Below are 27,854 nucleotides of genomic sequence, written 5' to 3' on the forward strand. Positions count from 1 at the left end.
ACTGGAGCAGTGGCAAAAGGATTACATCACCAACCCACGCCGACAGCTTCTCATTACTTTGGGCACTTAAATAACATGGGAGGGAGCTTTGATTCTCGTAAATTTGAATTAGCCTTTCCTACCAATACCAGGATGCAGAGTTAAGTTTATCACTGCTACATCTGCATAACTTGCTGTAGTGTATACCTGAGAATTAATTGCTCTGCGTTTTCTATCTCTGCGGTAGTCAGCATCATGGATATTTGGCCAGAAAACTCCATGCAATTGGTGCCCACACTGATAGATTAATAACCGGCAAAATCAATGCCAATTTAACCAGCATTTAATCACTTCATTAATTTATACAAAGGCCTCAATGTTTACAACAATAAAGATGTAGCCAATAAGTAAGGTAATTCCCATCGTGAACGGTCCATATTTCTGGTGTGGCTTACATAGTATCAGTTCGGCATTCTTCCTTTATTAAAAGCACAAAGTACCTTTTATCTGCCTTCACATGATGGCGTTTGACATCTTTCAAGTATCGATTCATGTAATACTCCATTGTGGAGATCAGGATGCTGTCCTTATCGATGAGCTGTGCTGCCCTAGGTTGGGCTGTTAGCCAGTCGAGTACTGATGATAGCTGGTCCTCCTGTAGTTGCTGAATTGGGGGAGGTGGAGGGGGGGAAAGACAGACAAATGGTGAGCAGATGGCACGGGAGAGGAAAGTAGACACATCCCAGAACATCTTGCTCTTTCGCTTGAAACTGTTATGTACATGATGCAAATTCACATTTGCAAAGACAGATGTGAATGGTAGATAAGAGTAGGAGATGCAAATTGAAGAGCCAGGGTAAGGTGATGCTAAGATTGAGTTTTAAAAGCCAACAGAAACTAAAAGAGTTCCACAAAGAAGCACTTAGGACTTGCGTTTCACTACAGCTAGTAGTGATTATACCTGCAGGCCAGGACGGAAAGTAAATCACACAATTTTACAGAAAATATGGTTGGTTATTCATTACCATTCAGCTAAACCTGAATCCATTGCTTCTTCAGGGGGACCCTCTTCTTCAGCCTCACCCCTTCCATCAAGTTACAACACGATCAAACATTGCAGTCTAAATTATCGCCTAAACACTTTTCCCTCTTCCTCTGTTCTACATTAGTGGCCATTCCTTTATTGACTACACTCTGTCCTCTGCAATTATCTTAACAGTTCCTTCCTGCTTTCAGTAACCTCCTTGAACATACTCATTAGTCTTGCCACCCTACACTCGATCGCTGATTGTTCAGAATTTACTGTTTTTCTCTTCAATGTAAAAGGTAAACTTGCATTTATAAGCACCTTTCCGAATGTCAGATCAGGTGCTTGTAGCTAATGAAATACTTCTGAAGTATATTTGCTGTTCTAAGGTAGGAAATTCAGCAGCGAGATCTTACTAAGAGCAATCTGATAATAACTAGATAATATTTTTGGCGTTGATTGAACTGCCAAGGACACTTGGTTAGGCGGGGGAAGGAGAGAGAGAGAGGAGTGGGGAGAGAGACAGCAAGAGAGAACGCGCGCGTGAGCAAGGCAGCGAGAGAGAGAGAGAGAGAGGAGGGCAGCGAGATAGAGAACGAGTATGAGGAAGGGAGAGAGACGAGAGAGAGAGAGACGCAGCGTGAGAAGAGAGAGAGTGCAGCCAAGAGAGAGAGAGAGAGAGAGAGAGAGGGCGAGGCAGCGAGAGAAGAGGCCAGCTCGAGTGTGAGAGAGAGATGCGAGGAGATGAGAGAGTGAGAGATGAGATGAGAGAAGCAGCCCGAGAGAGACGAGAGAGACAGGCCAGCGACAGAGACAGAGGCCCAGCGGAGAGAGAGAGAGAGAGAGGCAGCGAGCGAGAGAGAGATGCAGCTGACGAGTAGAAGAGAGGCAGCGAGAGAGAGAGGCAGCGAGAGAGGCAGAGAGAGAGGCAGCGTGAGACAGAGAGAGCGAGGCAGCGAGACAGAGAGAGCGAGGCAGCGAGACAGAGAGAGAGAGGCAGCGAGACAGCGAGAGAGAGGCAGCGAGACAGCGAGAGGGGGCAGCGAGAGAGAGAGAGAGGGGCAGCGAGAGAGAGAGAGGGCAGCGAGAGAGAGAGAGAGAGGGCAGCGAGCAGAAGGGAGCGAGAGAGAGAAGAGGCGGCAGCGAGAGAGGGGAGGGAGAGGAGAGAGAGAGTGGGGCAGCGAGAGAGAGAGAGGGGGCAGCGAGAGAGAGAGAGAGAAGGGGCAGCGAGGAGGAGGGAGGGAGGCGAGAGAGAGAGAGAGAGGCAGCGAGAGAGAGAGAGAGGGGCAGCGAGATGAGAGAGGAGGAGAGAGCGAGGAGAGGGGAGAGAGGAGAGAGAGAGAGAGGGGCAGCGAGAGAGAGAGAGAGGGGCAGCGAGAGAGAGAGAGAGAGAGAGGCAGAGAGAGAGAGAGAGAGGGGCAGCGAGAGAGAGAGAGAGGGGCAGCGAGAGAGAGAGAGGGAGGGGCAGCGAGAGAGGGAGAAGGAGAGAGAGAGGGGCAGCGAGAGGAGAGAGAGAGGGGCAGCGAGAGAGAGAGAGAGGGGCAGGGAGAGAGAGAGAGGGGGCAGCGAGAGAGAGAGAGAGAGGGGCAGCGAGAGAGAGAGAGAGGGGGCAGCGAGAGAGAGAGAGGGGCAGCGAGAGAGAGAGAGAGGGGCAGCGAGAGAGAGAGAGAGGGGCAGCGAGAGAGAGAGAGGAGGCGGAGAGAGAGAGAGAGAGGGGGGGGGCGAGAGAGAGGCGAGAGAGAGAGAGGGGACAGGCGCAGCGAGAGAGAGAGGGGCACCAGCGCCCAGCCAGGAGAGAGAGAGAGGGGCAGGAGAGAGAGAGAGGGGCAGGAGAGAGAGAGAGGGGGGCAGGAGAGAGAGAGGGGCAGGAGAGAGAGAGGGGGCAGGAGAGAGAGAGAGGGGGCAGCGAGGAGAGAGAGAGGGGCAGGAGAGAGAGAGAGAGGGGCCAGAGAGAGAGAGAGAGGGGCAATCCAGCGAGGAGAGAGAGAGGGGCACAGCCACAGCGATGAGAGAGAGGGCAGCGAGAGAGAGAGCGGGGCAGCGAGAGAGAGAGAGGGGCAGCGAGAGAGAGAGAGGGGGCTCAGCAGCGAGGAGGAGAGAGAGAGGAGGCCGGGCAGCGAGAGAGAGAGAGAGGGCAGGGGCAGCGAGAGAGAGAGGGGGTCAGCGAGAGAGAGAGAGGGGCAGCGAGAGAGAGAGAGGGCAGCGAGAGAGAGAGAGGGGCAGCGAGAGAGAGAGAGGGGCAGCGAGAGAGAGAGAGGGGCAGCGAGAGAGAGAGAGGGGCAGCGAGAGAGAGAGGGGGCAGCGAGAGAGAGGACAGCGAGAGAGAGAGAGGGACAGCGAGAGAGAGAGACAGCGAGAGAGAGAGACAGCGAGAGAGAGAGACAGCGAGAGAGAGAGACAGCGAGAGAGAGAGACAGCGAGAGAGAGAGACAGCGAGAGAGAGAGACAGCGAGAGAGAGAGACAGCGAGAGAGAGAGACGGCGAGAGAGAGAGACGGCGAGAGAGAGAGACGGCGAGAGAGAGAGACGGCGAGAGAGAGAGACGGCGAGAGAGAGAGACGGCGAGAGAGAGAGACGGCGAGAGAGAGAGACGGCGAGAGAGAGAGACGGCGAGAGAGAGAGACAGCGAGAGAGACAGCGAGAGAGAGAGACAGCGAGAGAGAGAGAGACAGCGAGAGAGAGAGACAGCAAGAGAGAGAGACAGCAAGAGAGAGAGACAGCAAGAGAGAGAGACAGCAAGAGAGAGAGACAGCAAGAGAGAGAGACAGCAAGAGAGAGAGACAGCAAGAGAGAGAGACAGCAAGAGAGAGAGACAGCAAGAGAGAGAGACAGCAAGAGAGAGAGACAGCAAGAGAGAGAGACAGCAAGAGAGAGAGACAGCAAGAGAGAGAGACAGCAAGAGAGAGAGACAGCAAGAGAGAGAGACAGCAAGAGAGAGAGACAGCAAGAGAGAGAGACAGCAAGAGAGAGAGACAACAAGAGAGAGAGACAACAAGAGAGAGAGACAACAAGAGAGAGAGACAGCAAGAGAACTCCCTTGCGTGTTTTTGAAATAATGCTGTAGGATCTCTCACATTCCCAAAAGGTTTATCGATTTATCCCTTTTTATGCCATGGTGGGGTTTGAAACCAGAACTTTAGCCTGGGCCTCAGTCCGTAGTACTCGTCCAGCGACATAACTATGACTATACGCCACTGCTCAGGAACAAAATATGTGGACCAGCTGGTCCATGTCATTGTTTGTGCTCCACATGAGCCTCCTCCTGTCTTTCTTCACCTACTCCTTTCTCCCTCCTACATCTGTGCTATTCACCTCAACCACTGCTTATGAGCTCCACACTCTAACCACTCTGGGTAAAAAAGACATGAATTACATTCTCCCTGTGTTTGCCTGAGTTTCGCCCCCACAACCCAAAGACGTGCAAATTGCCCCTTAATTGGAAAAAATGATTTGAGTACTCTAAAATTATTTTAAAAAAGGAAAAGCCGACAGATACTTTTCTAATGAGGGAGGGGTCACCACAGCCAGTCTGACGCTGTCCTAATCTCAAAGCCATATGCATGCACTTTTCAACAAGAATCACGGAGCAGAAATCTCAGCTAATTTGTTTTTCTCTTCCCTAGGTCTGTGGTGCTGAGTTCAGTTAAAGCCTTTTGAATGCAGCCACGGCTTAGATCAATAAAACACCACAGACGAGTGATTGGATCTAGGACCATTTGGTGCTCGTAGCTCGGTACAAGAGACAGCGAATATAGCAGTTCAACAAACAATTTAAGTGAAAATCCAGAGAGACCAAGAGTACATTTATACCGTCACTTTTGTACCACTTTGGTTACAATAGAATACTGGGCTGGTTTTGCCCAACACCTGAGGGAAGATCATTTCACATGATTAAGGGGTTCGCTATGGAAGAAGTAAAACTCCAGTGTGATGTCAAGCAGGGTCTGAAAAGTCCCCAAGAGTTCCGCAAGTCCTCAGTAAGGATTATTAACTTCAGTACATTTTAAAAATCCTGTGTGGATCCTTGCATGCACATGTGGAGCTTTCCCCAGCTAATCGGTCGGTGATTGAAGCCAGGTAAAAAATACCACTTTGGCATGATCTGCAAATTGATTCTGTTGCTATAGTCTAATTATAACACAGCCAAAATTAATTACATCTGACACTTTGGAGGTCAGGTAATGCCGATGACTCTAATGGATTGGAATCCAGATCCTGATCCCATCTTGCCACTAATCTCACCCTCCTGTTGAGCATTAAGACAAGGACGTTACCTCAGGTGACTTTGTTATAGACTCACCTGCAGCTACCGTGCACCTCAACTTGAGTAAGAAACAGCAGCTGGGATGTCACTTGCTTTAAAAGAAAGGAAAGTGAAGTTTAGAGAAATTAAGAAGCATTCTGCTTACCATTTGCTCTGTGAAGATTTGAAGGTCCTCTGGGGCACCCTAAAAAAGAAAACAAACTTATAAAGAAAGGGCCCTGCAAAAGGCTGAACAAACAGATTGTTTGAGTGGGGGAGGATAGGGACGAGGGAGGGGGGGGAAGAAGGTGATTTGGACGAGACACGCTGTGCAACAACATGCACGCACACCAAACACAAAGACACGGGTCAAGGGCCAATAGTGGCTGCCCATCTCTATCTGGCTGGCAGCCGTTGACAGGTCAGCTGCTCGGTTTGTAACCTGCTTGGCTTTGAAGTGCTGCCTTTCCTTCTGCTTGCGCTTCAGGGAGCGAAAAATAAGAGCGCCTTACTAAGAGGCATAGGCTATCCCTGCATTTGTAGCACATGTCAGCAACTCCCTGCAACAGCATGATCAAAACTGGAGTCGGAGAAAGATCCGATTATTAGAATTCTCCCTCCAATAACCTGCAAGTAATAATATATTAATAATCTTTATTAGTGTCACAAGTAGGCTTACATTAACACTGCAATGAAGTTGCTGTGAAAATCCCCTAGTCGCCACATTCCAGCACCTGTTCGGGTACACAGAGGGAGAATTCAGAATGTCCAATCCACCTAACAGCACATCTTTCGGGACTTGAGGGTGGAAACCTGAGTACCCGGAGGAAACCCACGCAGACACGGGGAGAACGTGCAGAGTCTGCACAGACCGTGATCCAACCCGGGAATCGAACCTGGGACCCTGCGCTGTGAAGCAACTGTGCTAACTACTGTGCTACCATGCTGCCCAGTAAGCCAGTGGATCACATCTTGCTGAAGTGAGGTATTGCTATACCAGTGGCTACTGCTGCAGTCAGCCTTTTAGAACCAAGATTAACATTCTGAAATAAAAATAGAAAATTCTGGAAACACATCTGGTCCCTCAGAGTCCAAAATAAAATGATGGATTAATTCGCAAAGTAGAAGCCCTGAAGTTTATTTCAAGTATTCAACAATTGGCTGTTTCTCTTTTTATCCAATATATATTAACGTTCTCTGATTAACATTTAAGCAATGAGTACTGATCCAATTGTGTATCCTTTTATTTTATAAAAAAGGTCTCCTGGGGTTCTTCCCAGTTCTACACCTGCTAATCTGCAGATAGCCACTAGGTGGAGACAGCACTGCAGCAGTTACATAACCGAGATAGGACAGATGCTAATGTAGGTGGAAACACAGAACCTAGTACATTAGAAGCAATTCAGAGAGGGTTTACGAGATTAATACCAGGGATGGGCAGGTTGTTTTATGAGGAAAGGTTGGAGAGGTACGGGTTGTAGAGTTTAAGAGTGAGAGGTGAATTGATCGAAACCTCTGAAGGGTATTGACAGGGTGGATGTGGAGAGGGTGTTTCCTCTTGTGGGAGAATCTAGAACTAGGGGTCACTGTTTAAAAATAAGGGGCCGGCCGTTTAAGACGGAGATGTGGAGAAATTCTTCCTCTGGAACTCTCTTCCTCGAAAGGCAGTGTAAGCAGATTCTTTGAATATATTTAAGGCAGAGCTAGAGAGATTCTTGATTAAGAAGTGGGTGAAAGGGGGCAGGTAGGGAATGTGTGGTTGAGTTACAATCAGATCAGCTGGGGCGGCATGCGGTGCAGTGGTTAGCACTGGGACAGTGGCGGCGAGGTCCCAGGTTCGATCCCGGCTCTGGGTCACTGTCCGTGTGTAGTTTGCACATTCTCCCTGCATCTGCGTGGGTTTCGCCCCCACAACCCAAAGATGTGCAGGCTAGGTGGATTGGCCATACTAAATTGCCCCTTAATTGGAAAAAAAATAATTGGGCACTCTAAATTTATTTTAAGAAAAAAATGTACAATCAGATCAGCTGCGATCTTATTGAATGGCAGAGCAGGGCTGAGTGGCCTACCTCTGCTCCTAATTCGATCAACCTCACTACACATCACAGGGGAACTTCAAACCACTGTCACTGCCACCCCAAAGCTCACCTTTCATTTCAAATTAAAATGGCTGCTTATTCCATTGACAAAATAAAACTTCCCAACCAAATATTAACCTTTTTTCCACAGTGTTATCCTTCGCTCCGCTCATTGGATGATCACAGGGAGACAGGTCAAAGAAAGCAAAAGTAACGACAAAGCATTTAGAAAGAAACATTCTTACCTTCTCTGTTAGGTTGTAAATCACCCTGGCCAGTGCCTCAGCAATTACTTTGGTATTACGACTTAACTGCTGAATATTAATCTGGGACCTGAGGTTGGAGGGATAGCAGACAATTAAACCTTTGCTTGACAATCAATGCAAGATTGCAAAATGCAAGATGAGCCTGTAGCCAACATGTACCAACACAATCACTTTTAGGAACAAACCTGACCTTTTTTTAATAAATCAGACCTGGGTCGAACAAACCATTACAAGGGGACATAAATTTAAGGTGAATGGTGGAAGATATGGGGGGTCAGAGGTAGGTTCTTTACCCAGAGAATAGTGGGGGCATGGAATGCACTGCTCGTGGAAATAGTTGAGTCGGAAACATTAGGGACCTTCAAGCGGCTATTGGATAGGTAGAATGATGGGTTGTAGATTAATTTGTTCTTAATCTAGGATGAAAGTTCGGCACAACATCGTGGGCTGAAGGGCCTGTTCTGTGCTGTATTTTCTATGTATCCTCATCATATCCCTCAATCCTTCTCCATCCAACTCACGGATATGTTGTGTTTCCATGGTCGTCCATGAACATCTTTCCCTGCACAATTACCTTTCTTGGGAGAAAAAGTTCCACTGTGCATCCCTTTTTTCGTGACTACGTTTGTGCTCCCCATCTCTACAGAGCAAAACAAGTCACAGAGCAAAACAATTAACGAGGAGGCTGCTCACCTCATGTCCATGACACTGGTCCGAAGGCTGTTTTTATGGCTTTCCAGGCGGGATACTGTGAATGCTGGTAATCGGCGAATTCCAAATCGTTCGTGCTCCCAGGCCAACATGTCCTCTGCCAAGTTGATTTTCTTATGGACCATGGAGAACTTAACTTCTGGAAACCTGGAGGTCACCTACATTTTCAAATTCAAAATAGTTCCTGTTTTCAACAAACCCACAGGTTTCTTATTTCAGACATATAACCTAGCACCAGCTGACCATCGGAATCAGCCCCCAAACTCAAGTTCCTCATGTCTGAATCTAGACCCTTAACCTTGGAGAGTAAAGCAGCAAAGGCTGATTTTTTTGTGCTTTCCTATACGTGTACACATACAAATTTCCCAGCAGGAATAACGGAAAGTCAGCAACATCAACTAGGGTCGATGAATTTTACAGCCCTGAGGATAATCCTAGCCCCCGACCAAATCAACATGTTCCACATGGTGGAGTTGGAACTTCACTGCTCACTTTCAGAAATTGGATCAATGGCTGATTTATTACAGGCGTCGAGGCGCACAATACTCAATCCTGGATAAGAACAATCAAGTGAGCACAGGTCAAGGGTCACATTTTGGCCCTCTGCTCTCAACTCCAGAGTAAGGCGGGCTGGAGTGTGGGGGCGGGAAATGAGAGTGGGAAATAGTAGATCATAAGATGCCGGAGCAGAAGCAGGCCATTCAGCCCATCGGGTGTATTCCGCCATTCAATGAGATCATGACTGATGTGAAATGATAATCCTCAACTCCATTTTCCCACCTTCTTAAAAACCTGTCGATCTCAGCCTTGAACATACTTAATGACCCAGCCTCTGCAGTAAAGAAATTCCACAATTCACTAGCCTCTGAGAGAAGAAATTCCTCCTCATCTCTGTTTTAAATGGATGACCCCTTACTCTGAGATTATGTCCTCTGGTCCCAACCCTCCTGTTGGGGAAAACAACCTCTCAACATCTACGCTGTCAGGCCCCCGAGAATCCTATATGTCTCAACATTCTAAACTCCAGTGAGTACAGGCCCAATCTACCCAACCACTCTTCATAAGAAAATCCCTCCATATCCAGGGTCAACCGAGTGAACCTTCTCTGGACTGCCTCCAATGCAGTTCCTTAGATAAGGCGACCAAAACCGTTCAAAGTATTCCAGGAGTGGTCTAACTAGTGTCGATTATAGTTTTAGCAAAACTTCCCTATTGTTATACTCCATTCCCTTTGAAATAAAGGCCACATTCCATTTGCCTTCCCTATCACCTGGACTTGCAAGCTAGCTGTTTTTATGATTTATGCACAAGGTCCCCCAAATCCCTCTGTTCTGCAGCTTTCTCCATCTAAATGATATTCAGCTCCTTCTTTTCTTCCCAAAGTGCAAAATTTCAGATTTTCCTACATTATATTCCATCTGCAGTTCTTGCACAATCACTTAACCCGAATATATCCCCTGAAGACGCTGTGTGCCATCCTCACCACTTTCCTTCCCACCTGTTTTTGTGCAATCTGCAGCTTGGCAAAAGTACATTTGCCTCCTTCCAAGTTAGTAATATATAGTGTGAATAATTGTGACCCCAGCACTGATCCCTGTGGCAATCCCTAGTTACAGGTTGGCATCCTGAAACTGCCCCTCTTAAGGCAGTATGGTAGCACAGCGGTTAGCACTGTTGTCTCACAGCGCCAGGTTCGATTCCCGGCTTGGGTCACTGTCTGTACGGAGTCTGCACGTTCTCCCAGTGTCTGTGTGGGTTTCCTCCGGTTTCCTCCCACAAGTCTCGAAAGGCGAGATGTTAGGTGATTTGGACATTCTGAATTTTCCCTCTGTGTACCCGAACAGGCGCTGGAGTGTGTTGACTAGGGGCTTTTCACAATAACTCCATTGCAGTGTTAATGTAAGCCTACTTGTAACAATAATAAAGATTTTTGATTATTATCCAAATTCTGTCTTCTATTAGTTGGTCAATCCTGAAAAAAAAAGAAAATCGCTTATTGTCACGAGTAGGCTTCAAAATAAAGTTACTGTGAAAAGCCCCTAGTCGCCACATTCCGCCGCCTGTTCGGGGAGGCTGTTACGGGAACTGTCCTCTATCCATGTAGTGAATTATTTTTACTAACTGAACTGCAAATTTCTAATGTCATGCAAACGCAGTGGCCATTTTCCACAGTGAGTTTCTGATGTCAGTCTGGCCGTCTGGGGTGTACTGGGCAATAGAGGGAAGCTTATCTCTCTGTCCCATGAGAAAGGAAAGAGAAAAATTAACAAGTCCCTCTAAATATAGCTGGCTCAAAGCATCACAGATGGAGGGATGGAAGTAGGATGCCTGCCTACACACTTCACCTAAAGAGTGGGAGCCAAGTCATTGTTGTCGGCCAAAAGTGATAGCCATCCCCCACACCTGCAATATCCTAGAAATGGGACACTTGAAAACAATTTATTGTGATAAGTGCTTTGGGAGTTATTAATGATGTAATAAAGCATTACACGTAAAGGTAATGGGGCAAACAGAACAGTGCAGAATGGAAATATGGGGCATGAGCCTAGGGTCTTGCCCTGACGCACCTCTGGCAGGTCTTCAAGTTCTACTGGAAACCTGAGCTTGATGTGACAACACACTTCACACTCACCGTTTCCAGCTCCTTCAGGAAGGTGTGTTGTGGAGTGGCTTCCTTAGGTGGCTTTGAAACATGAAGATAAAGGCCATCACCACTGCCCAAGGTATCGAGGCACAAAACAAAAGCAACGTTATCCTGGAGAAGGCTGGAATCTGGAAAACATGGAGCACATCCACAAGATTACAGCCGGGTACAGTCACTCTGATGAACTCTGACTCTCTTCACAGAAGTGGGGTGAATCTAATAATTGTAACAGGAGTTTACAGGGGAACTGTTCCACAGAATTTTTTAACACCGGAACAGTTAATTCAGCCCCCATTCTAGGTGGTGCTTATACTTCAAACCAGCCACTTTCCATCGAACTTCTATTCTTCTACGTCTTTCTCCTTCCCATATTTATCTAACTTCCTCTTAAATGCAACCATTTATTTGCCTCAATCACACCAAGTAGCGAGTTCCACATCCTCACACCCTGTTTCTCCTGAATTCATTCTTTGTCAGTTCATATTTTTTGACAGTGTTGAGAAAATCTTTGAGAACTTGGTCTGCTAAGTGGCAAGTAACATTGGTAACAAGCAAGTACTAGGCAATGCTTACCTCCAATAAGAGGGAATCTAACCATCTTCCTTGGTATTACCACCGCTAAATATTCCACTATCAAGATCCTGAGGTTACCATTGGCCAGAAGCTGAACTAAACCAGCCTGCTCATTTGAATGTATGGTACTTAAATTTTTTTTTTTGGATGGTCACACAGTGATATCTGAAGGGGGCAATCGAGAGTGGCCTGCACGGTATCCCTCGGATTGCTGTGCAGACAGTTTACATGCAGCTTTAGTGGTAAGGATTGTAATTTCCTGTCCGAGGGATGTGGACAACCCCCATTCTTCACAGTGATTCACATCTCTGCCAGGAGGCGGTTTCCTGCTCCCAAGGCAGACACAAAATCCTTATTCTTACCTGTGTGATCCAGGTGATCCTCCAGCCAGCGTTTCGTACCCTGGTAATTGAATTTTCCTCCTCCGGATACAAAGAACAGGATGTTATATCTGAAAAGGTATTGCAGAGCAAACAGCATTTTAAGAAAAAGTATCAAAACAGAAAACGGTTTAGAAACAAGTGCTGGAGGGAGGATAGACATAACCTGGGTGCATGAAAAATGTGAAGGAACATTAAATAGTGAAAACCAAAGGAGGGAGCTGCTCACTCCATATGTGTTCATGTAGACACACAATGTCTTGGGCCCTCACTTGCACACACAATATCCTTGATCAATTGAAGGGATTGGGACAAGAGCAAAATAGCAGCAAACCCACTCATGGTATGTTTATCATTCTTAAGTGTAGGGTGGCACCGTGGCGCAGTGGGTTAGCACTGCTGTCTCACGGCGCCGAGGTCCCAAGTTTGATCCCGGCCCTGGGTCACTGTCTGTGTGGAGTTTGCACATTCTCCCCGTGTTGGCAAGGGTCTCACCCCCACAACCCAAAAGACGTGCAGGGTCGGGGGATGGGCCACACTAAATTGCTCCTCAATTGATGAAAAAAATAAGTGGATACTCTAAATGTTTTTAAAAATCATTCGTAAGTGAATGTGTACTTTGAGCACTGACACAAAAGAAAAATTGCAGTGTGTTGAGTGCAGCTCATGTACAGTCCATCAGAAAAACATTTACATTTCTATTCTTTATAAACGGAAGATGATTTACATTAATATATTTATGTTATAACCTGCCTGCTTACCATTGGCTGGGGACTAATGACAATCCCACAATCCTGTGGGAGTATGAGCTTCCCCAATGAGGGGGGGCGGAGAAATCATTAGCAGACTCCCTGCATAAATAGAGCTGGCCAGTTTGGAACCAGAGAGAGAGGAGTTGGGCAGCAAGAGAAGTTGTTGCTGCTGTGTGTATATGTTAATTTGTAAATAAATGTTATTTCTTTGTATCCTGAAAACTCGTGCTGGATTCTTCGTGGCCCTCACACAACTGGCGACGAGGGTTAAAGTGAATAGCTGTCTACACTGCTGAAGCCACCTCCCTGGATTTTTGTTGGACACAGGTTGGAAGTTGTTTTCTGTTACACCATGCCTCTGTATGGATGTTTGGATGTTTTTGATGCTACACTGGAAAGCTGGAACCAGTACGCACAAAGGATGCGTTACTATTTCCGGGCAAACAACATCACCGAAAACTAGCGCCAGGTGGTCATATTGCTCACCGCCTGTGGCCCGCATACGTTTGGGGTGATTAGGAGCCTTACGTACCCAGCTGCGCCAGACACCAAAACATTTGATGAACTTGTGAAATTAGTGGGGCAACATTTTAACCCAACCCCATCCACGATAGTCCAACGTTACCGGTTTAATACCGCTGAAAGGACCCCATGAGGACCCCTTGCCGACTTTCTATCCAGTCTGCAGGATTGTGGAGTACTGTGACTATTGCGAGACCTTGTCAGAAATGTTACGCGACCGTTTGGTTTGCGGTATTAACAATGCGGCCACCCAGAGAAAGTTGTTAGCCGAGCCAACATTGACTTTTCAACAGGCCATTCAAATAGTATTGTCCCAAGAGAGCGCAGAACGAGGAGTGCAGGAGCTACAGGGAATGGAGGTGCATGCCTTGGGGCGCAACCCCTTCCGTCCGAAAGCATCCCCCCGCACCCCTGCGGTACCTTGGGCAAGGCGACGTCCGGATCGACACCAGTGGCCGTCAGACATTCCTCCCTGAAGGGAGCCTTCTCCAGAACCAATGGACGAGGAGCCATGTCCGTGTCAGACTTGTAGGCGCCGACCCCGTTGCGGATGCTGGCCCTGGGGGCGCCAGAGGCGCCGTCGTTCCGACCAAAACTGGGGCCAGCCCAGAGGCCGTACCTTTCATTTGGATGAACCGGCGGCGACTACTCCCGAGGACGTGGAGACGGTGGATGACTGCCTGCAGCTGCATTGTGTGGCAGCTCCCATGTGGCCTCCATTAAAGTGACAGTACGGGTCAATGGTCACCCGCTTGAGATGGAGTTGGACACTGACGCAGCGGTCTCCTTGATCGCCCAGAGGACATTCGACCGCATCAAGCAGGGTATACAGACCCTTACATTAACCGACACACAGGCCAGGTTGGCCACCTATACAGGGGAACCATTGGACATTGCAGGAACTACGATGACTCCTGTTGTTTATAGACGCCAGGAGGGGCGTTTCCACTTATCGTGGTGCGCGGCCATGGGCCCAGCCTGTTGGGTCGGGACTGGTTGCGCCATTTGCAGTTGCAGTGGCAGCACATCCTCCAAACAGTTTCTGGAGGGTTGACTGAGGTGCGAGGGCGATACCCAGATGTATTCCAGCCCGGTTTGGGGAAAATAAAAGGGGCTGTAGCCCGTATCCAAGTCGAACCAGGAGCCACGCCGCGCTATTTCTGGGCGCGCCGGGTGCCTTACACCTTGCTCGAGAAGGTAGAAGGGGAGCTCACTCGTTTGGAGACTTTGGGTACCATCAGGCCCGTCCGTTACGCTGACTGGGCAGCACCAATTGTACCTGTAATGAAGCCAGATGCCACAGTTCGCTTGTGCGGTGACTATAAACTTAGTGAATACGGCTTCCCGACTCGACCGATACCCAATGCTTCGCATAGAGGATCTCTACGCGAAGCTTGCAGACGGACTCTCGCTCACAAAATTAGATATGAGTAACGCCTACCTACAGTTGGAGCTGGACCCTGCCTCCCGGCCATATGTAACGATTAATACACACCGGGGCCTATAAGAATATACACGTTTGCCTTTTGGAGTATCCTCTGCCTGCGCTATTTTTCAACGCGTTATGGAGGGCATTTTGACAGGTTTACCGCGTGTTGCTGTGTACTTGGATGACTTTTTGATCACAGGGATGTCGGGGCAGGAACATTTAGAAAATTTGTAGGCTGTCCTTAGAAGCTTTTCGGAGGCTGGAGTCCGTTTACATCGCACAAAGTGCGTTTTTCAGGCAAAGGAAGTAGTCTACCTGGGTTAGCGGGTGGACCGCGAAGGTTTGCACCCCGTCGCATAGAAGGTGCGCACGATTCAACAGGCCCCCGCCCCGACTGACGCTTTGCGTCTTCGTTCGTTTCTCGGCCTCGTAAACTATTACGGAAAGTTCCTACCCAATCTGGCAACTACGCTGGCCCCGTTTCACCTTCTGCTAAAGAAGAATCACACCTGGGTTTGGGGTCAGCCGCAAGAAACCGCTTTCCAGCGGGTAAAACAACAATTGTCGTCCTCTGGGTTACTAACGCACTATGATCCGGGAAAGCCGTTGCTCGTCACATGTGATGCATCCCCGTATGGTATTGGGGCCGTCCTGTCTCACAAGATGGAGAACGGGGCCGAGCGGCCGATAGCTTTCACCTCCCGCACATTGACTGCAGCGGAAAAAAAGTATGCGCAGATCGAGAAGGAGGGCCTGGCAGTGGTCTTTGCGGTGAAATGTTTCCACCAGTACGTATATGGCCGCCACTTCACTATCGTGACTGATCATAAGCCTCTGCTGGGACTTTTCAGAGAGGATAAGCCAATACCGCCCATTGCTCCCGCACGGATCCAGCGCTGGGCTTTGTTGCTCGCTGCATACGAGTATTCTCTGGAACACAAACCAGGAACCAAGATAGGGAATGCCGACGCACTGAGACGATTGCCTTTATCGACCGGCCCCATGTCAACCCCCACGACCGGTGAGGTGGTTGCAACCCTAAATTTTATGGACACCATGCCTGTCACGGCATCACAGATCCGTGAGTGGACCCAGAGAGAGCCAGTCCTGTCAAAGGTTCGGCACATAGTCCTGTATGGAGGGCAGCATAGACAGCTCCCAGGCGAGTTGCGGGCATTTTCCTCCAAGCTGTCCGAATTCGGCGTGGAAGACAGCATCCTTTTGTGGGGGACGCATGTGATTGTTCTGGAAAAAGGACAGGAGCTGATACTGAGAGACTTGCACAATGGGCATCCAGGTGTGACCAAAATGAAAATGTTGGCCCGGAGTTATGTCTGGTGGCCAGGCCTCGACACCGACATTGAGAAGGTGGCCCAAAACTGCTCCATTTGCCAGGAGCATCATAAGCTTCCGCCGGCCGTGCCCCTACATCACTGGGAATGGCCAGGGTGGCCTTGGGCGCGCTTGCATGCGGATTTCGCCGGCCATTTTCAAAGGATCCATGTTCGTGCTATTAATCGACGCCCAGTCTAAATGGCTAGAGGTGCATAAGATGGGAGGCACAACGTCCTGCGCAACAATCGAGAAGATGCGTTTGTCTCTCAGTACGTATGGCCTCCCCTCGGTGCTGGTCACGGACAATGGCACTCCGTTCACATGTGAGGAGTTTGCAAGGTTCATGAAGATGAATGGCATACGCCATATCCGCACTCTCCCTCTCCACCCGGCTTCAAATGGGTTGGAGGAGCGCGCAGTGCAGACATTCAAACGAGGCCTAAAGAAGCAGTCTTCCGGGTCGATGGACACGAGACTGGCTCGGTTTCTGTTTTCATATAGGACCACCCACCCCCCATGCGGTGACTGGGGTAGCTCCCACAGAACTCCTAATGGGCTGGAGACTTCGCACCCGCCTTAGCATGGTTTCCCCGGACATTGGCGCAAACGTACGCCGCACACAAGAACGACAGGGTCATGGTTTTTCTCGGCATCGGCCAATTCGGCAGTTTACGCCCGGTGACCCAGTGTTCGTTCGGAATTTTGCTGGTGGGTCCCTGGCATAATCTTTCGCCAAACGGGCCCTATCTCTTACCAGGTACAAGCCCAGCGGCGTCTCCAGCGCAAACATGTAGACCATGTTCGGTCCAGAAGACTATCCCTTCCAAAGATTGCCCTCCCCAGGAGCCCATTCCTACAGCCGCAGAGACCAGACACAATGGAAAGTATTCCTCACCATCTTCCTCTGGTGCCTCACTCAAAGCCTGCGCGGGTCGTGACAGAACCGCGTGGAGATAAAGGCACCGAGATGACGGAGGCAGCAGACTCGGACTCCGAGATGGAGACACAAGACACCTCAGAGGGGAAATCCTCGGGCTGAGGATGTACAACCGTTGCGCCGTTCATCACGGAAGTGCCGGTCTCCATCTCGTTACACGCCGCCTGATCCAGCGCCTCGTGCAAATGGTGTCCGGCCTGCGGCAAAACGAGTCCGACACCCTCCTTCGCCAGGGTCTTCGGTAGATTCCTTGGACTTTGGGGGGGGAAGGATGCTATAATCTGTCTGTTTACCATTGGCTCGCGACTAATGACAATTCCACAATCCTGTGGGAGTATGAGCTTCCCCAATGAGGGGGGCGGAGAAATCATTAGCAGACACCCTGCATAAATAGAGCTGGCCAGTTTGGAACCAGAGAGAGAGGAGTTTGGCAGCAAGAGAAGTTGTTGCTGCTGTTGTATATATATATGTTATTGTAAATAAATGTTATTTCTTTGTATCCTGAAAACTCGTGCTGGATTCTTTTAGCCCTCACAAAAATTTATATAAACTAAAAGCAAAATTAAACAGAACAACTTTCAGCAATGTTTCATACTCAAGTATTTGGAGTGTTTGGAACACCTCTCTGCACTCACCCAGCATGTGTTCTCTTGTAAGTATAGAGTTTTGAAAATAACCGAGCCAGTTCTAGTAAAGCTGCTACACCACTGCCATTTGAATCGGCACCGTAAGCCAGCCACTGCCAGGAGAGAAATAGGATGGGAGGGACAGAAATAAATAGTTATTACACACACAAGGTTATTTGTAAAGATATAAAAAGTTCAAGAACTAAAAAAAATGGCATATAAAATTATTTAGCACAATTAAATGTAGTAGTATTGAGTTGTGCCCTCGGGTTCTAGTCTCTCCTACTAGTGGAAACATTTTCTCCATGTTCACTCTATCCAGGCCTCTCAGTATTCTGTAAGTTTCAGTGAGACCCCCCCCCCATCCTTCTAAACTCCATCGACAACGGACCCAGAGTCCTCAACTACTCCTCATATGATAAGCTCTTCATTCCCGGGATCATTCTTGTGAACCTCTTCTGGACCCCTCGAGGCCAGCACATTCTTTCTTAGATACAGGGCCCAAAACTGCTCACAATATTCTAAATGACCCACACAGACACGAGGAGAATGTGCAAACTCCACACCGGCAGTGACCAGGGGCCGGAATAGAACCTGGATCCTCGGCACAGTGAGGCGGCAGTGCTAACTACTGCACCACCGTGCCGCCCAGAAATGAATGCTAACATTCCATTTTCCTTCCTAGCTGCTAACTGAGCCTGCATGCAAACCTTAACAGAATCTTGAACTAAGACTCCCAAGTCCCTTTGCGCTTTAGAATTCTGAAGCCTTTCCGCATTTAGAAAATAGTCTATGCTTCTATCCTTCCTACCAAAGTGCATAACCTCACACTTTTCCAAATTATATTCCATCTGCTATTTCTTTACCCACTCTCCTAACCTGTCCAAGTCCTTCTGCAGCCTCCCCACTTCCTTAACACTACCTGTCCCTCTACATATCTTTGTATCATCTGCAAACATAGCAACAATACCCTCAGTTCCTTCTTCCAGATCAAATGTATATCGTGAGTAGATGTGGCCTCATCACTGACTCCTGCGGCACACACCAGTTACCAGTTGCCACCCTGAAAAAGACCCCTTTATCCCCACTCTCTGCCTTCTGCCAGTCAGCCAATCCTCTATCCATGCCAATATCCTGCCTCTTAAACCATGGAATCCTATCTTATTTACAACACGGTAGCATGACGGCACGGTAGCACAGTGGTTAATGATAATAATAATCTTTACTGTCACAAGTAGGCTTCCGTTAACACTGCAATGAAGTTACTGTGAAAAGCCCCTAGTCGCCATATTCAGGCGCCTGTTCGGGTACACAGAGGGAGAATTCAGAATGTCCAAATTACCTAACAGCACGTCTTTCGGGACAAGTGAATGAAAACTGGAGCACCCGGAGGAAACCCACGCAGACACAGGGAGAACATGCAGAGTCCGCACAGACAGTGACCCAAGCCGGGAATCGAACCTGGGACCCTGGAGCAGTGAAGCAACAGTGCTACGCACTGTGCTACCATACTACCCTGGTATAATATTATAATATTCAGCGCCTTTATTCTTCCCACCAAAGTGCAAACTCTGCACAGACAGTGACTCAAGCCGGGAATCGAACCTGGGACTCTGGTGCTCTGAAGCCACAGTGCTAACCACTGTGCTACCGTGCCACCCATAGCACTGTTGCATCTCAGCGCCAGGGCCCCTGGTTCAATTCCTGGCTTGGGTCACTGTCTGTTGGAGTCTGCACGTTCTCCCTGTGCCTGCGTGAGTTTCCTCCGGGTGCTCCGGTTTCCTCCCACATATGCTGAAAGACGTGCTTGCTAGGTGAATTGGACATTCTGAATTCTCCCTCTGTGTACCCAGACAGGCGCCAGAGTGTGGGGACTAGGGGATTTTCACAGTAACTTCATTGCAGTGTTAATGTAAGCCTACTTGTGACACTAATAAAGATTACATGTTATATTTCTGGAAAACCAAATAGATCACGCCCATTGGCTCTGCCTGGTTGAACTTCTTCATTACCTCCTCAAAGAATTCTAACAGATTTGTCAGGCATGGCCTCCCCTTGATGAAGCAGTGCTGACTCAGCCTTATTTTGCCATGCACTTCCAAGTACTACTCAATCTCACCAGCTTTGTGTCCAACATTTATTCATTTTTGGGTAAATTATTATAGAAGATCTTTGGCAAACTGCCGAGCTGTCATTTTATACATCCAAGCCTAGAATAAATGCTAACAAGCTATTTGAGAACCAGAAAACATCTACTCGCCAAGTACAACACTTTTCTTCCCTAATTTCCACATCTGAACGTTTCCCAGTAGGAATGAAAGGATCTGGGGCAGGATTTTGCTCCTGTCCAACCCCTTCATCTCAGGATTAATAACTTCACCTTTAGTGACCTTGATAGATTTTACAGTGCAGAAGGAAGCCATTCGGCCCATCGGGTCTGCACCGGCTCGTGGAAAGAGCACCCGACCCACGGTCAACACCTCCACCCTATTCCCATAACCCAGTAACCCCACCCAACACAAAGGGCAATTTTGGACACTAAGGGCAATTTATCATGCACATTTTTGGACTGTGGGAGGAAACCGGAGCAACCGGAGGAAACCCACGCACACACTGGGAGGATATGCAGACTCCGCACAGACAGTGACCCAAGCCGGAATCGAACCTGGGACCATGGAGCTGTGAAGCAATTGTGCTATCCACAATGCTACCGTGCTACCTTACCAAGCCCTGCCTGAGATCAGCTCTCAGTGTAGACAGTATGGTTTAGTGCTGCACCAGGTAGTTCTTTTATCCACCAGGCAGCTGTGCAGTTGTGTGATGCTCTGATGTTTCAAAGTTTGGAATGGCAAAACCCTTAGTGTTTGCTATAGTTTAACAGGCTGTAGTACAAAACCTTTGTATGATGATTATGTTTCAATTAAATCCTTGTGACAGTAAAAATTACAAAGTAGGTTAAAAAAGCCACTAACAATACTAATTATCATGTGACTAACCAAGGTTGTACTTACAGGAGCCACTCCAAAGGAGTCGTAGTGTGCTACAATTACAATGGTGGGAAGATCCTCTCCACCCAGACCAGTCAATTTGCCCTGAAGGAACAACACAAATATGGAATGTAAAGCCCTCACACTTTCAGGAGCTAAATTCCTTTTATGAGCCCAGCAGAGAAGCAAAAACATTTCATCAACTAAATGGACATTTTGGAACCATTAACGGAAGGAGTTGTTCTGTGCACAGGAATGATTCCAATAGCCAAAGACAGTTCACTCCATTGCCTCACACTGCACTATTCAGCATTAAATTATCACTCAGGTGTCTTTATGAAGAGCAACCACTCACAATCCAGGAGACAGTTAAGGTGGAAGCCAGCAGAAGACACTTAACGCAAATCACAAAAAGTGAGATAACAGCATATTTTGGTTTTAAAAGCCTTCGCATCCCTTTGCTACCCTGTGATGTTTGGTTCTCCAATTCCCATAACACAAAGCCCACTGGAGCAAAGACGGGTAAAACGGAGTTGAGGTATAGGTCAGCCATGACCTGGTCGGAATGGCAACTCCTACAACACCTGCTCCCATTGGGCGGAAGGTAAAAGGCTGCCTGGGAATAGGCTAATTGCTCAATAAGAGTGACCAGTTTGAAAACCAGTTGAAGCCAGAAATGGGGGTGAAGCACTCAAGAGTCTTTCTTCAAAATTTGCAAGATCAAAATTTGAAACTGCACACTAAATTTCATGTCTTTTTCTCCCTCCGATGTTTAAAAAGTTTCATTTTTGCTAAATGCCCAAGGGTCATGCCTGTGAACCTGTGCAGTCTTCACTTGTAGAACCAGCTGCAACCATTAACAATCATCACAATGTCACAGCGAAAAATAATTATTTGAACTTACCTCAAGGCTGGTTATTGACCAATCACTAATAGGTTTGCTTTGGGCCCCACTTGTAACCATCTGGAAGCCATTGGCTGTGGCTGTGTGCAGGAGGACTGAGGAGGAGAGGAACAAATAGATTTTATTCAATGCATTCAACGTACTGGTAGAGTTGACTTTGTCACAGTACACACAGTACTGCCAACAAGGCCTTTGGTGTCAATGCTTCATGGGGGATAAAAATAAAAATCCAATGCTTCAAACTGCTCCCATCGCCAACAGACCTAAATACAGCTGAGACTGCTCCAGCTTGGCAGGACTAGGTGTTTTTCTACAGTTTTAAGTGGATAACTTATGAAATTTGATGCATACATTATATACTTTACTGACATACTAATCATAAAACGGAGAACAAATTATGTTATATTTATTAAAAACAGAAACATTTCTGAGTATTCAACAGGCCCATCAGAATTTGAGAGACAGGATAGGCTAATGCTTCAAGTAGAGATTTATCAATAATGGCACTCGCTGACGGATGGAAGGTTGATTGTGTCTTTATTTCTACATACTTACATCAAGTCTCCAACGGACTTTGACACTAGGCTAGTGTGAAAAACAAAGAAAGACATTGCCCTGTGTTGCATTTAAGTTTTGTAGACAAGAATACCCCATGCCCAATTCCTGCCCTGTATTGAGTTTGGGGACCTTGGTTGGGCATTAGAATTCATCTCGTGACAGTCAGTTAGGAAAGGGTAAAGAAAGTCAGCCGGGGTTCCTGCTCCTGTCTGCCATTCAATGAGTCCTGCTGTGTCTGTGTGCACTTTAGATAAGGATTTCATTGGGCTTGGCTAGGAGGCTCCACATGGTCAAACAGCAAGATACGCGAGGGCTGATCAGCACCTGTGGAACCCGTTTCCAGAAGGATTCAAAGATTTTGGGAGACAAGAAACTCAATAGTCTGATTTTGAAGCTGATCAACACAGTGAGAACTTTCACCTAGGTTTCTTTTCCAGACACATTATGAGGGACAATAGTGCTGAGAAACGGAATTCTTCTTCATTTCATTTGACCAGCATTAATTAGCATCAAGCCCTCCCAAGTAAAATGCAGCAAATTCAGAAACAGAATAAAGCTCCCTGTGGTAAGAACAAAAAATGCTGGGAAAACTCAGCAGGCCAGGTAGCACCTGTGGCGAAAAACAGAGTTAGCATTCAGGTCAATATCATCAGAACCTGATGTTCCCCTCAATAAATTCTGTTCAGGCCTCAAAAACATATGCAGTACTACATGAGCGTAACACTTTAATTTCCTAGAGAAACCTTCCTGTGACCTTTGAATCAGATTGCTAGCTTGGAACATATTTTTTTGCTGTAAAGCCATGACTACCAGGTACAGGATTGATTTCCCCCAAATCAGTTCACATAAAAGTCCCTACCACCAGCAGAGGGGGGTATTTTTGTCGCGCTGGTGGGGACTGGATTGGAACCCAAGTTCCAGAGGTGAACTGTCAACATCTACCGTACCCAGTCATCAAACTCAATATTTAGTTTCTGCCACGTCAAGACTTGGGCAAAAAACCAGAGACGAAGGAAGCAAACAAGCCATAAAATGTTAAATATTAGCTACAATTTTGTAACAGTACTGTAACACAGTATTGGCTATTTCTTGAGCAATTAAAGAACCATGAATAAAGTAATTCTGTGGCATACACTTCAACATAATAATTTATGTTGCTCTGAAATGGCTCATATCTTGAGTTTTAAATAAATCAATGCTTGAGGTGGTAGTCGTTTGGCTATATAAAAAAAAATTCATGGGATATGGATGACACTTGTCAGAATCCTTTGCTGTCCATCCCTAACTGCCCTTGAACTGAATGGTTTGCTAGGCTATTGTAGGGGGCATTTAAGAGTCAACCATATTGCTGTGGGTCCGGAGTCACGTGTAGATCAGACCAGGTAAGGATGGCAGATACCTTTCCCTAAAGGACATTAGTGAACCAGATGGGCTTTTACGACAATCGGCAATAGTTTCATGGTCAGCATTAAACTTCTAATTCCAAATTTTTATTGAATTCAAATTTCACCATCTGCCATGCAGGGATTTGAACGCAGGTCCGCAGAGCATTACTCTCAGTCTCTGGATTATTAGTGCAGTGGCAATACCACTATGTCCTCCCTTTACACTGCATTATTTTAACCCCAACCTCACCAGCAGTTAACACATGTATCATAATATTTCCCACAACAGCTATACCAACAGTAACCTCCCTCCTCAGCACCACTGTCGCTTTTCTTCCAATAGGTACCAATTGAACAGCAATAAGTATAGAGTTTTGCGCTCTGTCCTGTGCCTTCTTATTCAAGTGCATTACAGTGACCAGAGCAGCAATGTCACAGGTTATTGACAGTTATATGTCATCACCACTCAATCAAGATCCTGCAATTTCTCACCTAAAGCCATTGTAGAAGTAGTATCACCATCACAAGGACTGCAGCAGTTCAAACAGTGGTCCCACCACCGACTCAGGGCAACGATGGATGGGCAATAAATGTGGCCCTGGCAGACTACTGCTCAATCAGTTTGAGTTGTAGTCGAACCAATAGAGAACGGTCAGTATACTCACAACCTGGGCCACTAAGTCCCTGTGATCCAGAGATTTTCAAAGTAGGACCCACGGATTGGTAGTGGGGATGGATGTGGTGACAGGTGTCATGAGGGCCACCTCTAGCCCACCATGCCATATTTCCTCTATCATTCTGCATCTGTTATCCTTCTAGCAAGCTTTGTTGTTTCAGTTGCAGAATACATTTAATACTATGATAATGCCAGATTCTATCTTTTGGAAATTAGCATAAGGCATCGAGAAACATTTCAAGATTTCTATCAGTTGAGGGTACTGAAGTATATCAACACTTCCCAAAGGGAAGGAGCCAGCCAATGAAGCTCGCCAAGGTTTCCTGGAGTCCTGAAGTGTGTTCCTCCAAATAGATTTGAAAACTACTGCCAGAAATATATATTACTGAAAAACAAAATCTGGGATTGAGGTTAAGGAGAGAATTTGACACAAAGCTCTCTGCTGCTGATTGTAAACCATTCAAGGTTTAAGCCAGTGATATAAGACAACATCAACGGATTGCTGTAGTGTAGTTGCCTACTCTCCTGATTCAATATCAGGTACAACGGGAACCTCTGGTGCTGAGACACAAGATTTCTCATAAACATCTGATGATGTTGAAAGTTTGCTTGCTTGAAAATTAGTTATTTGAGCTGTAAGATGAAGTGGTAGTGAGAGGGGGCACTGACATTAACAAAATAGGAATGATCAAGACCATGCTGATACAGTTGGCATGGCACATATTTAATTCTCCTCCAGCTTCAGTCATCCCATTTTGGAGAAATATCCCCTAGTGTTCTAGAGTCTGGACAGCTCTTTAGGAGCATTGGCACAGCACAGCTTGAACACACTTTATAGTTGCCAATTAAGGGAGGTAGTAACAAGACAGATAGTTCACTGATAGTCACGGGAGATTAAAGAGGACTCAAATGGATCCATTTCTCCTCCCAGTGTGAAATAAAACTTGACCATTTGAGAGGATTTCTCCAGAGCATTAGATTGGCTGTCAGAAGATCAACAGATAAATGTGCACAAACGGCTGTAACTCTAGATGCCATATTTCACTCAACAGACAACAATGGTTCAACTCACCTTCCGCAGCCGAGGCAGTGCCCTGCGAGACAGAAGCCGAGTTTGTTTGTTCGTGTATTGACAAGAGATCATCATCCTCCAAGGCAAAGTATACTGGCACAATTGTCTCTGTTGCCAACAGCTCTGGCTCGATCTCCATAAATTGCTGCAAGTTTTAAAAAAAAGTCAGCCAGTTGAGCATCCACTGTTAAATTAGAGAAAATGCGAAGTTCTGCCACCTGAAAATGAATTTCCTTGTCTCTCGTGAATGTAGTCACTAATGCTAGAATATGCAGCGGAAACTAGGAGCAGAAATTATCTATCAGTAGCCCTCGGCGAGTCAAAGGCAGCATCACATTGTGGTCCTTACTGGGATCAGTGAACACCATGCACATCGGGTACCTTCATTGCCTCTATGGCTTGTTTCTACCCTTACCTACTGATCCAGAAGTGGACCTCAGAGGTCAATAAGCTTCTTAAAAGAAAACTACACAATTATACCCAATAAGAGTTGACATTTAAGCCTCAACGTTCAATTTTCCCTCACAAATTGCAAAACATTTCCTTAGACAAACTATGGAATGCGAGGCATGCATTTCAGTTTCATTTATCGCTTTAGAAGCAACTTTGTTGAAGGAATAGATTTAATTTTAGTAAAAGATTTTGTAAATTTTATACTCAAATGTGAGGGATTTTAGTGCTGGAAATAGCCATTACTGGTGCCCAGTTTAAGAATCTAGCACAGCCAAGCAAATTCAATGAATATTATTCGATGCAGACTGAAACTCACTCCTATTGTCAGAGCAACCTGCCCGAGTTCCAACTTCAGAAGGGTCAACATAACATTTTCCAATTACTCACACTAGCTTCTCGGACTGGAACGGCAAATTTGTGCCAATTTAGGGATGATTTATGCTGTCGGTGCACGCCCACTCGGGACAGGATCGAAACAGTCCAGACTCCTTTCAAGTAGGACAGCAACAGCCAACTAGACAAAGAAAACTTTCATCTCATCACTGTTTTGATCTCTTTGGATTTGTCTTATGAAGTACTGATTGAAGATGGTCTTGTGGGTGGATGTTCCAACAAAATCCATTTTCCAGCGAATTCATGGTGGGACTCATCACCTACTTGGGCTCCAAATAATGCTCCGACGCCTACTTGCGTTTCACTTTCATCTGCAGCAATGCTAACCTAACCCATCGACAAAATAAAATACTGGCATAATCATTCCAAGTTACCCCTTATCCTATGTACACTTGTGACACAATGGTTTTCTTCATGGTAATTGGGTCAAACACAAGAAAGCTGAGTTACCTGGATGACATCCTGAGGCATTGTCGACATATTTTGGGGCAGAATGATGACCACTGCTCCTGCGCTTTGTCGTATGGCCTCCTGGAACTTTTCGAAGGAAAACTCTGCTAGCCTCATTATCACACACCGACGGCTCAGCACATCTGCTTCAATTGTTCGAGCCTCTGTGTTCAACATGGCATTTCTTGTACCTGTCAAGAAGAGAGTCACAGTGTTTTGGTCACTGTCAATCCATGAAGCCTATGATCAGCAGCTGCACAATTATTATTTCAGGTCCCCAAAGGCAATGCGATAGAAGTTGGAACCAGCTTGATTAGGGGATCACTTGACTAACTCTTTTGTAGAAGAGAAAATACACCATTCTGAAACAAAAACATTCTCTAGGGGAAGAATAAGGTTAATCTTGATTGACTTTATATTATCTCTAACCTTGGTGGTGTCCCACACAACCAATTCTGATCCATATTATGGGTTTTGTAACCTCCTTAATGGGTTGAAATATGAGAGTGGGTCAGAGAAACAAACTTCAGTTCTTCAGCATTACACAACTGAAAGTTGATCCTGTCACTTTTATTTAATCTTTATAGCTTTGGTACAGCATGCCAACAATTAACTCCAGGGCTCATGATCATTTGCTGAAGGTACCAAAGGGTTACATATAGCTACTCAGTAGAAGACAATCAAGTATTGGGAGTAAAGTTGGGGAGAGAAAGAAAGTACCATTTGCTGATCTTGCAACTGCAGAAGGTGCACTCCACTCCCAGACAAAAGATGCTGCAGGTCAAGCGCAGCCAGATAAGTACACTTTTCTCACCAACTTACTTCAGCCCGCCGCCATCTGCTTGGGCCCCTCTTCTGAGCCATTGGCCATTGCTCGTCGCGAGCAGGAAGCAGAAAGGGCCCAGGAGAGGAACAGTGGACAACGGGTGCACAACGATGCCAGGAGTGGATGAAACCATCAGGCAGTGGCGGACGAAGTTGGTGCTGAGTGGGTACATAAAACTGCTTCTGTTTGGCATCAGGAGGTACAGTGGAATGTCAGTGGCATTCTCAGTGTACCCGCTGAGCTTAAACAGCAGAAACCGCAATTAAGTGTTCACTGGCAAGATTTAAACTGCATCACAGCGTTAGAAAGACAACATCCTGTACAGCGGTACATGGATTTGAGGAAGTTATCAACTGCTGCATGATCAGTAAACACAGTAATTAGAAAAGCACGAACTGTCTTGGCATCAATGCAGACTGTTCCTGATCCGTGACTGCAACCGACCACGACATACTACCTAATGGCCATCTGTGAGACACTTCAAGGCACAAAGATACATAAATACAGAATCGTTCAGTGCTTTCCAAGATTGTAACACCAACACCCAGTGATATTTTTAGAATAAATAATTATACGTTAATGGCTGATATGCATTTTTTGGCCATTGCTATCACTCAAGAATCTATAGTGATTTATAGCTGACAGAAAG

General features: G+C 46.7%; 1 protein-coding gene across 2 annotated transcripts in view; it reads right to left on the reverse strand.

Moving 5' to 3' along the window:
* ncln (nicalin) overlaps positions 1–27,854 on the reverse strand; it is a 59,162-nt gene that overhangs the window by 10,576 nt on the left and 20,732 nt on the right. Inside the window, exons 2-12 of one of the 2 annotated variants that reach the window (XR_005457954.1) lie at positions 26,380–26,570; positions 25,084–25,228; positions 21,393–21,487; positions 20,513–20,593; positions 17,511–17,614; positions 11,883–11,971; positions 10,936–11,075; positions 8,286–8,461; positions 7,572–7,659; positions 5,306–5,361; positions 480–643 (exon numbers count right to left, since the gene is read on the reverse strand). Coding sequence is in view for 1 of the 2 variants with exons in the window: in XM_038776925.1 (XP_038632853.1) it covers positions 480–643; positions 5,415–5,453; positions 7,572–7,659; positions 8,286–8,461; positions 10,936–11,075; positions 11,883–11,971; positions 17,511–17,614; positions 20,513–20,593; positions 21,393–21,487; positions 25,084–25,228; positions 26,380–26,570 (1,312 nt within the window). In the remaining variant the exon portion in view is untranslated. Of the gene's footprint in view, positions 1–479; positions 644–5,305; positions 5,362–5,414; positions 5,454–7,571; positions 7,660–8,285; positions 8,462–10,935; positions 11,076–11,882; positions 11,972–17,510; positions 17,615–20,512; positions 20,594–21,392; positions 21,488–25,083; positions 25,229–26,379; positions 26,571–27,854 lie in introns of both variants that reach the window. The other variant, XM_038776925.1, reaches the window with a different exon arrangement.

This window comes from Scyliorhinus canicula, chromosome 18 (assembly GCF_902713615.1).
Source record: "Scyliorhinus canicula chromosome 18, sScyCan1.1, whole genome shotgun sequence".
Lineage (NCBI taxonomy): Eukaryota > Metazoa > Chordata > Chondrichthyes > Carcharhiniformes > Scyliorhinidae > Scyliorhinus > Scyliorhinus canicula.